This window comes from Catharus ustulatus, chromosome 30 (genome assembly GCF_009819885.2).
Source record: "Catharus ustulatus isolate bCatUst1 chromosome 30, bCatUst1.pri.v2, whole genome shotgun sequence".
Taxonomy (NCBI): Eukaryota; Metazoa; Chordata; class Aves; order Passeriformes; family Turdidae; genus Catharus; species Catharus ustulatus.
In genome coordinates this window covers 839,504-850,123 of record NC_046250.1, presented here as the reverse complement: position 1 = coordinate 850,123, position 10,620 = coordinate 839,504, and the positions used below count along the sequence as shown (strand labels likewise).

Below are 10,620 nucleotides of genomic sequence, written 5' to 3'. Positions count from 1 at the left end.
TTCGTTCGCCATCTCCGTGCGCCGAGCAGGGCTGTGGGGAGCGGCGGTGCCGGGGCCGCAGCTCCCGGGGGTGGTGTGGGTGGACTACAGCTCCCGTCGTGCCGCACAGGGGCGGCCCCGGGGCGGGCGCGGCCGAGCAGCCGCCGGCGGCTGGGACCATCCCCACAGCTCCCGGCGCTCCAGCTGCGGCCTCGGGCATCCCGGAGGGCGCGGCGGCGGCGATGCTCGGCCGCAGCCTCCCGCCAGCCCGGCGTCCCCGCCCGCCGCTCCGCGCGGCTCCGGAGCTGTGGGGCGCGGGCCGGACAGAGCGCCGGTAGCCGCCCGCCCCTACCGGTACCGGGCCGGCAGCGGGACCCGGCCCTGCGCCCACCGCCCGCGGAGGATGCTCCGGTCCGGAGCGCGGCTCCCGCCTGCTGGCGCTGCCCTGCTGGCGCTCTCGGACCCCGCGGGGCGGGATGAGCTCCCGGCGGGGGCCCGGCGCTCCACGCACGGCCAGGGAGGAGGCGGCGGTCCCGGGGCCGCGCTCCGTCTCCGGCCGGCGGCTCTAGCCCAGCCCCGGCCTGGGTGCGCAGGGACGGGCGAGGCCGGTTCTGTTCTCCGCGGAGCTTCTGGCGGCCCTGGCTCCGCGTGGCTGTGGGCGCTGCCCGAACCCCCCCGCCCGGGGCAGTGAAGAGCCACCGTCAGCATCCTCCAGGCAGACCGAAAGGTGGAGCCCGGCCCGTTCCCGCAGAGCGGCTGCTCCTGCTCCCCGCGGTCCTGGCGCGGTGCCGCCGGCTGCCCCGGGGCTCCGGGGCCGGCCCCGAGCCGCCGCCCGCCGCGGCCATGCCCTCCCCCACCGACTCCCATCGCTCGCTGACCGGCCGCAGCTCCCGCAGCCTCACCCACCTTCGCCTCCAGCGCACCTGGCTGCAGGTCCTGCTGGTCCTGGGTCTCGTGCAAGCCATCCTGGGCGTCCTCATCGTCACCTTCAGCCTGGTGGCGGCCACCATCACTCCCTCCACCAAAATCCGTCACTCCTGCCCGTCCTGGGCCGGCTTCTCGGTGAGTGTGGGGCCGGGGTGGCGCGGGGAGGGGGCTGCGCTGCTCCCCGGGGGCCGAGCTTGCCGCCGGTCCCAGGGGAGGGCAGCCCCGCTGCTCCCCCACCCTCTGCCCGTGGCTGCCGCGGTGCATTGTGGGAGAATCCCAAGGGCTCCCCCAGGGTGACTCTGTGAGGGATGGGGACCCCCGAGCGGTGCAGGGGACTGTCCGGGGTATGCAGGGAGACGTGTGGGGGCACTACAGCGGCGACAGGGCATGGACTGGGTGATGATGGGGACTCTGCTCTGTCTGCTGCGTATTGGGGTGAGGGCAGCACCTGGGGTGCTCCGTGGTGACCCTGCAGCACGGATCCTGGCCTGGGTTTGCTGCCCAGCCAGAGCAGCCTGCAGTCCCCAGGCCCTGAATCAGCACTTTCTCCCATCTCGTGGTGCCAGGGCTGCTCCTACAGCCTTGCTGCTCCCGGGCTGGCTCCAGGCCTGCAGGGATTGGGGGGCTCTGCCCGTGGGCACGGGCTGCTCGGGCACCACTGCCTGACAGAGCCTGGTCCCTGTGCTCACCCCTGGGCTTGTGCATCTGCAGCTGGCACTGTCCGGGCTCGTCGGCATCATTTCCTGGAAACGACCGCTCACCCTGGTGGTAGGTGTTGGGGGGGACACCCTTCTGCAGGTGGGGGAGTCCAGGATGGGGAGGCCGAGCGACCCCTCGTGCCCCTGGGTGTGCTGGCTCGCTGCTCCGCAGCCCTGCGCAGCCGGCAGCCCCTCTCCTCCCGCTGCAGATCGCCTTCTTCACGCTGCTGTCGGTGCTGAGCGTCATGCTGAGCCTCGCCGGCTCCATCCTGTCGTGCCAGAACGCGCAGCTGGTGAAAACCCTGGAGGCCTGCGAGAGGGTGAGGCTGAGCAGGGGCAGCCCCAGCGCCCCCTGGGCCTCCATGCACTGCTTGTGAGACTCTGGGGACACGGAGAGCTGCGGAGCTGGCGTCTGATGGCGGGATGTGCTGGTGGCTCTCAAGGGATAGCACAGCATCCAGAGCTTCCTCACAGTGTTTCTTGTCCCCAGGAGAGGGACACGTGTGTCTGCTGCCAGGCCCGCTTGGAGCCCCCACCTGCCTCCTGCAGCCAGCAGAGCGAGATGCTGACCATGTTCCCCAACCCCAACTGCCGGAGCATCCGTGTGGCACTCAAGGTGGAGGACCAGGGGGATACAAGGGCTCCCTGGGAAGCGGCCGCACACCCGGCCCTGCTCTGCGGGCTCTGCAGCTCACCCCACTGCTCCCCAGGATCTCCTCTTCAGTGTCTGTGGCTTGACCATCTTCTCCACCATCATCTGCACGCTCTCTGCTGTCGTGTGCTGCATCCAGATCTTCTCCCTTGACATCGTCCACGTGGTGAGTCCCAGCTCGGGGCCAGGAGCAGACAGGGCTGGGAGCAGCGCTCTCAGGCTGGGGTGGTCCCTGGGGTGTCAGGGCAGGACCTGGCCACAGCCAGGTGCAGATTAAAGCCCAGGATGCACATCCCTCCTGGATCTCTGGGCAGGAGGTCTCAGCTCTTCCTTCTCCCCTTCCCTGTAGCTGGTCCCACAGCGCTCAAGCTCTGTGACGTTGGAATGCACGTCCCCACCTGACACCTTTCTGCAGAGCATGATGGACTTCGAGGAGTTTGTGCCCCCAGTGCCACCACCCCCCTACTACCCGCCTGAGTACACCTGCAGCTCTGAGACAGATGCACAGAGGTACCAGCTGAGAGCAAGGCTGGTAGGGTGAGGGACCAGGCTGGGCTTGTCCCACCCCATGTGGCTTTTCTGCTCTTGCCTCCACAGCATCACCTACAACGGCTCCATGGACAGCCCTGTGCCCCTCTACCCAACTGACTTCCCCCCATCATACGAGACTGTGATGGGGCTGCGGGGAGACAGCCAGGTGGGGGTTACGTGGCCGTGGGCAGGGGAGGCCAGGCAGGGTGGGCTCCCGCTCAGCTGAGCCCTGAGCATGCTGTCCCACAGGCCACCCTGTTTGACTCGCAGCTGACAGAGGGCTCCCATGCCTGCACCTGCGACCGCGTCCCCTCCATTGTGCTCAGCGGAGAAGGTGAGCGTTCCCCCTCCTCCCGGGGATAGGAGTGGGGCCGCAGCAGGTTCGGCTCTTCCCGGCAGCTCTTCAGCTGTGCCTGTCCCCTCCTTGCAGTATCCATGGACAGCGGGTCCCTGATCATGTCCGAGATCATGGACATCCCCGGGGACAGCAGCCCCTCAGAGGACTCGTGCCTGCTGGAGCTGCAGGGCTCCATGCGCTCCGTCGATTACGTCCTGTTCCGCTCCATCCAGCGCAGCCGCGCCGATTACTGCCTGAGCGTGGACTGCGTGCAGTGCAGCCACCACGCGCGCAGCCCCACGCTGGGCTTGCAGGGCCCCTTCGAGGAGAGGCCCCAGCCCCGCGTGCGGGGCGAGCGATCCTACTCGTGCTCCACGGCGGAGCCGGGCCACGACGGCATCCTGGTGGGGGGAGCCGTCACCCACAGCTGCAATCGGCTGGCGGGGCTGGCGCGCTGCGCCGGGCCCTGCTTCCCCGAGGTGCGGCTCAAGGACAAGGGCTCCTCGCTGCAGGCGAGAGGCGCTGGCCGAACCTCGGACACCGGCGCCGGCCGCCCCCGGCGCAACAGCGAGACCTCCTGCCCCTCGTCCCCGGCCCCGGGGCTGGCCCCGCGCCCGCTCCTGAGGTCACACAGTGACCCCGGCGTCCCGATGGCCGGCCACGCTGGTAGGTGACAAGGATGGGATGGGATGGGATGGGATGGGATGGGATGGGATGGGATGGGATGGGATGGGATGGGATGGGATGGGATGGGATGGGATGGGATGGGATGGGATGGGATGGGATGGGATGGGATGGGATGGGATGGGATGGGATGGGATGGGATGGGATGGGATGGGATGGGCGGTGGCAGCGTCTGTGCGGTGCAGCCGGGATGTGCTGCAGGGTTTGGCTGTGTTTTTCTGTGACCAGAAGGGATTAGAGCCAGTCCGGGAAGGAATGGGGGGAGCAGGGAGGTCTGCTGGCCTGGAAGCAGGGGGGTGCTGGAGGGTTGTGCTGCCTGGGTTCTGCACACCTGCCGAGCCCTGAGGGCTGTCTCTGCTCCCAGCAGATTTCAGGGAAGAACTTTATACCAAAGCACTGGAGGACACCGTGTCCGACTCCTCCGCTGATACAGGTCAGGGCACTGGGATGTACTGGGATAGAAAGAGGGCACTGGGGGGTGTCTGTAGCCCTCTGGGGATTGAGCTCACCCTGGGCTGGGGCTGGAACAATGGGAACCAATTGTGGGACCACTCCTGCTGAGTGGGGATGTGACACAGCAGGACCCCAGGCCTGTGAGGATAGGTCTGCTGGGAGCAGCATCCTAAATCGGACAGTGGGGACAGGTCCATCAGAACAGTGTCTGTTGAAGCAGTGTCCCAAGTCTGATGGTGGGGATGGATCCATCAGAACAATGTCCTGGGTCTGTCGGAGCAGTATCTTGGGTCTGACAGTGGGGACAGGTCTGTCAGAGCAGTGTCCTGGGTCTTGGGGCAGGGATGGGTCTGTCAGAGCAGTGTCCTGGGTCTGATGATGAGGACAGGACTGTCACAGCAGTGTCCTGTGTCTGATGGTGAGGACAGGACTGTCACAGCAGTGTCCCGTGTCTGATGGTGAGGACAGGACTGTCACAGCAGTGTCCTGGGTCTGCAGGAGCAGTGTCCGGGGTCTGATGATGAGGACAGGACTGTCACAGCAGTGTCCCGTGTCTGATGGTGAGGACAGGACTGTCACAGCAGTGTCCTGTGTCTGACAGTGCTCACTCTGCAGGGCTGTGCTCTGAGGCCTGCCTGCTCCACCGTTCCCACTGTGACTCCCCGCCGCTGTTCCGGGCCGCCTCGGTGGGGAAGAACAAGCTGCCACCCTGCAAGAAGGTGTCACAGCAGCTGTCAAAGACAACCACCCGCTCCCTGGGGGATCTCAAGGGCTACCGGGGCACCCGTGGGCTGGTGGCCAGGTTCCTGCAGAGACCCAAGCGCAGCCTGGCAGCTGGCATGGACGTGTCTGGGCACAGCTTCCATGGGCACAAACAGGTGGGTTCTGGAAGCCACAGGGGATGGGCAATTCTTTCTTCCCAGAGAACTCCCATCCATGCTCTCCCTCCCTTCTGTCCCCATCAGCACCCCCACCCTGGCCCTTCCATGATTTCCATCCTCCTGCCACACCCCCATTGTGTTGGCACCCTGGCTGCAGGCAGAGCGTTCTTCCTGCAGCACCGTCCTTACCCAGCCCTTCCTGGGGGGCAGCTCCTTTTCCTTGATCCCCACTGGAGCCACGGGTGGGAAAATCACGCCTGTTGCAATGGCTTTGCCCCTGAGTCACTGCACCTGGAGGCAGTTGCTGGGACATCCCAGCGACTCAGCTTTACGGGACGCCGGAGTCCTTGCGCAGCCCAGGAGGCCCTGACGGGAACGAACCTGTCCCAAATGCCAGTGTGGGCGCGTGATGCACGCCTCTGCCATCCCTGTCACCTCTGTCCTCCTGCCCCGTGCGCTGCCTGGCCGCACTAGAGCGCGGAGGATTGAGCAGAGGGGGCTGAGTGCAGGAGGGTGTCCTGGGCAGGGCTGCCATCCCTGTGCCTTCAGCCCGTCCCCGTGGGTTGCAGGTACCCTGGAGTGCCTGGCCAGGTGCAGAGCGGCCTCACGAAGGAATCCACCTGCAGAGCTGTGGGGACCTGAGCTCCACCTCGTCGCTGCGCCGGCTCCTGTCCACGCGCCGGCTGGAGCGCAGCCGCCCCCGGAGCCTCAGCGGGGCCTGCAAGGAGAGCGCGCTCTGAGGGCACAGCCCCGCTGCGGAGAGGGAGCCCCGCTCTGGGCTCAGCCCTGGACATTGCTCGGACATTGCTGCTGCCCTGGTGGGGCTGGCTGCCCCGGGGGCTTGGCTGGGCCCCTTCCCCAAGCGGGGCTGGGGTGAGGGGCTGGTCCCCTGGGGTGTCTGGACGGCTGTGCCTGTCCCCTGCCTGTCTGGGATGGTTATGCCTGTTCCTTGCCCTGTCCTTTCTTCTGGGCATGCTTGTCCCTTGCCCTGTCCCTTGTGCCAGCTGTGCCTATTCCCTGGGATGGCCACATCTGTCCCCTGCCCTGTCCCATGTTCTGGCTGTGCCTGATCCACACACTGGCCATACCCTGTCCCCTGTGCCAGCCGTGCCTCTACCCTGGCATGGCCGTGTCTGTTCCTGTGCCAGCTGTGCCTGTGTCCTGGGGCAGCCATGCCTGTCCCCTGCCCTGGCCGTGCCGTCCTTTGCCCTGTCCCTTTGGCTGGCTATGCTGGCTTGATCACCAGTCCCTTGTGCCAGCCATGCCTGTCCCCTGCCCCGTCCCCTCCACTGGCCGTGCCTGTCTTCTGCCTTGTTCTTTTGGCTGGCTACGCTGGCTTGATCCTCGGTCCCCTGTGCCAGCCGTGCCTGTACTCCAGGACGACCTTGCCTGTCCCCTGATCTGTCCCTTGTGTTGGCCTGGTCCCTGGCCTCCTGTGCCAGCGTGCCCGTACCCCGGAACTGCCGTGCCTGTCCCTTGCCCTGTCCCTGAGCCGGCTATGCCTGTCTCCTCTCCCCACCGTGCCGGTCCCGGTGCCGGTGCCCGCGCTGGCCGTGCCTGTTCCTCCCCGCCCGGCTGCGCCCGGGCCGCGCTGCGGGGCCGGTCCCGCGGACACTGCCCCTCGCTAGAGACCGAATAAAGGTGGTCGCCACCGCCCACGGGGCCGGTGTCACGGGGCGGGCGTGGCGGGGCGGGGCGGGGCGGGGCGGGCGGTCAGCTGACCGGTCACGGGGTGCCGGCTCCCGGTTCCCGGTGGCGGCTCCGCAGGACGGGGCGGCCGGTGCCGGCGGGGCGGGGGGAGGGAGGGGGGACCGGCACCGGCACCGGCACCGGGACCGCGACCGCCTGCGCCTCTCGGGGAGGAGCGGGGGGAAGCGGCCCCGCGCCCACGCGGTTGTCCCGGTTCGCGGGGGAAGGGCCGGGGCCAGGCCCGCCCAGAGTCGGTGCCGCTCCTGCACCGGGTGTGGGCGGGACGGGGCTGCCCGGGCGCCCTTAAAGGTGAGGCTGGAGGCGGAGCCGGTGCTGCCGGGCCGGATCCGAGCGCACCGGGAGCCGCGGGGCCATGCGGACCGTCGGTGCCCTGTGCTGGCGGCTGCTGCTGGTGCTGCTGGCCGTGCACCGGGCCGCAGGTGAGCGAGGGAGGCCCTGGGTGCAGCGGATGGGGGGTCCCGGGCGGCCTGGGACCCCCGATGGACCGGGATGGGAGCGTAGGGAGAGGGAATTCCTGGGGAGTCGGTGGTCGGGGATGCCCGGGAGTTGTGGGGGGGTCCGGGAGCAGCGTGGAGCTCGGTGCTCGGGAGTGCCGGGGTGTGGAGCACGGGGGCAGTGGCGTCACCCCCCGGGGAAGGTGGGAGAGCTGGCAGGGACACGTCCCTGAGGCTGCCCCCACCACCCTGCCGTGCCCCCCAGGCGCCCGGCCCTGCAGCCCCAAGTACTTCGGCCGTGATGCCATGGTCTGTGTCTGCAACACCACGTACTGTGACACGCTGGACCCCCTGGTCCTGCCCGCCGTCGGCTCCTATGTCAAATATGAGAGCAGCAAGGCTGGCAAGCGGCTGGAGCGGAGCGAGGGGAGATTCCAGCGCAGGCTCTGTGCCCCAGGTACTGCCACGGGGGGCAGGGATGGGATGGACCCTGCTGCAACCTCCTGTCATGCTGGGCTCCTCTCCCTGCAGATGTTGTCCTCACCCTGGATGTGACACAGAGGTTCCAGAGGGTGAAGGGTTTTGGTGGTTCCATCACTGATGCGGCTGCCATCAACATCTTATCCCTGCCGGAAAGAGCACAGGATCACCTGCTGCGCTCGTACTTCTCTGAGGAAGGTAGGATGTTGGGGAGGCAGGGATGGTGACAGGGACTATGAGTGCTGGCATATACACCTCATGTCCCTCTGTGCCTGGCAGGGCTGGAGTACAACCTCATCCGGCTCCCCATGGCCAGCTGCGACTTCTCCCTCCATGCCTACACCTATGATGACGTCCCCTACGACTACGAGCTCACCCACTTCAGCCTGCGAGACGAGGACACGAAGCTGAAGGCGAGCGATGGGAGGGAGCAGGGTGAGGTGGAGGGTCACAGGGGCTGAGCTGAGTCGGCCCCTCCACCTCCTCCTGCAGATCCCTCTCCTTCACCGAGCCTCAGCCATGAGCAAGCGGCTGCTGTCACTGTATGCCAGCCCCTGGACCTCCCCCAAGTGGCTGAAGACCAGCGAGTCCTATGTGGGGAAGGGGACACTGAAGGGGCAGGCAGGGGACAAATACCACAAGACCTGGGCTAACTACTTTGTCCGGTGAGGAGTGGCTGGGGCCAGGGCAATACCTGGGAGACTCTCAGTGGTGGCACTGGGGGCTCCTCACAGCTCACCCCTTCCCTCCATACCAGGTTCCTGGATGAATACGCCAAGCACAATGTGACATTCTGGGCAGTGACAGCAGAGAACGAGCCCACGGCTGGGCTGATCAACAACTACCCCTTCCAGTGCCTGGGCTTCACAGCTGAGCAGCAGCGGGACTTCATCGCTCGGGACCTGGGCCCGGCGCTGGCCAACAGCTCCCACCGCCACATCCAGCTCATCATCCTGGACGACAACCGGCTCCACCTCCCACACTGGGCCAGGGTGGTGAGTGTGCTGGGGGGATGTGCCATCATGGGGACCCAGGTACCTGTGAGGGGCTTGGGTGTTCCATCCTGTGCAGGGCTGGGCCTGGGACTGACTCTTCTCTTTGGCAGGTCCTGGAGGATGAGGAGGCAGCTCGCTATGTCCACGGCATCGGCATCCATTGGTACCTGGACTTCATCGGTCCTATACAGGACACAGTGTTGCCCACTCATGAGCTCTTCCCTGATTACTTTATCCTGGCCACTGAGGCATCCATTGGGGCCCATTTCTGGGAGAGGGATGTGATCCTGGGCTGCTGGGAGAGAGGGAACCAGTACAGCCACAGCATCCTGATGGTGAGGCCCCTGTGCTTCCCTGTGCTCTGGGCCCTGGGGAGGGTTGCTGGTGTTGGGCAGGTATCTGAGCTGTCCTGTTGCAGAATCTGAACCACTTTGTGGCTGGCTGGACTGACTGGAATCTGGCCCTGGATCTGGAGGGGGGCCCCAACTGGGTCAAGAACTATGTGGACAGCCCCGTCATCGTGGACAGCAGTGAAGGCATCTTCTACAAACAGCCCATGTTCTACCACATGGGGCACTTCAGGTGTGTTGGAGCCCACAACATGGGCTAAGCTGCTTGGGCTCCAGCAGCAGCTAATCCTGAGAGGAGCAAGGAAATTTGGCTTGAGAGGAGCTCTGCTGGGGTGTGACTCCCACCCTGAGGTTGCTTCTCATTTGTCTGTTCAGTAAATTCATCCCTGAGGGCTCCCAGCGCGTGGGGCTTGTCGCCTCCAGAGAGTCCAAGAAGACAGCGCTGGAGTACACGGCTTTCGTGCGCCCCGACGGGGCTGTGGTCGTGGTGGTGCTGAACCGGTGGGTGCTGCAGCCCGGCCCCCCTGTGTGGGACCCCATCCCACTGGGCCCAGTGCAGGTGCTGCAGGGCTGACCGCCCTGTTCTGTCCCCCCAGCTCCCCACAGGACATCGCTTTTGGGCTGGCGGACACCGTCGGCCTCATCGCGGCCGTGGCTCCGGCCAACTCCATCCAGACCTACCTGTGGCTGCGGCAGTGACGGGGCTGAGCGCCCATGGCTGGCCAGGGGCCGGACGCAGCCGGGCTGGACGTGCAGCCCCAGCTGCCCGCGGGCTCGGGCCGGGCCGTGCAGGGTGCGCGGTTCCCCGGGGCCGTGCTGGAGCTGGAGTGGCCAGGCCGGGCCGGGGACGCCGTGCGTGAGCAGGAGGGCCAGGGGGACACCGGTGCCCCTCAGGGTGGAGACCCCACAGGCTGTGAATGCTGTGTTCTGCTGTTCCGACATTAAACACGGATGCTGCCTTGATGTCTGCGGCTGGAAGAGAAACGTCTGGGTGCCTCCCCTGCTCCTGGGCACTGTGGCCGGGTGCCACCCCGGCATGGAGCCTGCTGGAGTCTGGAGAGCAGCGCAGAGCCTCGTGGGGCAGCCCCTCTCCCTGCCCACCCCCTGCCCTCAGCTCTCCCCACGAGGCTCACCCTGCTGAGAGGTGCTCCCAGTTCCAAGCGTGTGCTGCCTGCCTGGGGCTGAGCAGAGCCCGGCTGTGCTCCTGCTGCCTTTGGGGACAGCTTTTAGGATCTCACAAGTGGCTTGGGATTTACCCTGAGTGCAGATGCTCTGGGTGCTGTATCAAGAGCAGGGACAAAGGACTTGGACACCTCCCCCCTTGATGGAAGGGCTGAGCAGGGATTGTAGCCAAGCTTTAGCTTTCTGTGCTTTTCCTGCCAATCTGTAGCCACTTGCAGCCTGATGTCAGGCTGTGTGGGTCATGTCTCTCCCAGACCAAGCCCCTGAGGCCGGGGCTGGAGGCAGGGCCAGCTCCAGGAGCATCACAGCATGGGGTCTTGGTCCCAG

At 66.6% G+C, this 10,620-nt stretch overlaps 2 protein-coding genes across 5 annotated transcripts; both read left to right on the top strand.

Annotated features, from left to right (window-relative positions):
• Positions 1–387: 387 nt before the first annotated feature.
• Positions 388–6,542, top strand: FAM189B (family with sequence similarity 189 member B). Of its 4 annotated transcripts, none has more exons than XM_033082698.2 (12): positions 388–1,041; positions 1,618–1,674; positions 1,814–1,924; positions 2,095–2,220; positions 2,315–2,422; positions 2,606–2,766; positions 2,854–2,953; positions 3,037–3,121; positions 3,218–3,790; positions 4,176–4,241; positions 4,863–5,139; positions 5,712–5,876. In XM_033082698.2, exons 1-12 carry the CDS (start codon positions 823–825, stop codon positions 5,782–5,784), a joined length of 1,956 nt encoding a protein of 651 aa, XP_032938589.1. In that variant the 5' UTR covers positions 388–822; the 3' UTR covers positions 5,785–5,876. The 4 variants fall into 4 exon arrangements, with proteins under 4 accessions (XP_032938589.1, XP_032938588.1, XP_032938586.1 ...); XM_033082697.2 differs by having other exon boundaries at positions 4,173–4,241; XM_033082695.2 differs by having other exon boundaries at positions 389–1,041; positions 4,173–4,241; positions 4,877–5,139; positions 5,712–6,542.
• A 485-nt stretch (positions 6,543–7,027) lies between these two features.
• LOC117008877 (lysosomal acid glucosylceramidase-like) lies at positions 7,028–10,074 on the top strand. Its single transcript, XM_033082980.2, has 10 exons — positions 7,028–7,271; positions 7,552–7,743; positions 7,818–7,964; positions 8,046–8,179; positions 8,259–8,431; positions 8,524–8,761; positions 8,872–9,096; positions 9,180–9,343; positions 9,487–9,612; positions 9,708–10,074. The coding sequence occupies exons 1-10, from the start codon at positions 7,205–7,207 to the stop codon at positions 9,808–9,810; spliced, it is 1,569 nt and encodes a 522-aa protein (XP_032938871.1). The 5' UTR covers positions 7,028–7,204; the 3' UTR covers positions 9,811–10,074.
• Positions 10,075–10,620: the final 546 nt, after the last annotated feature.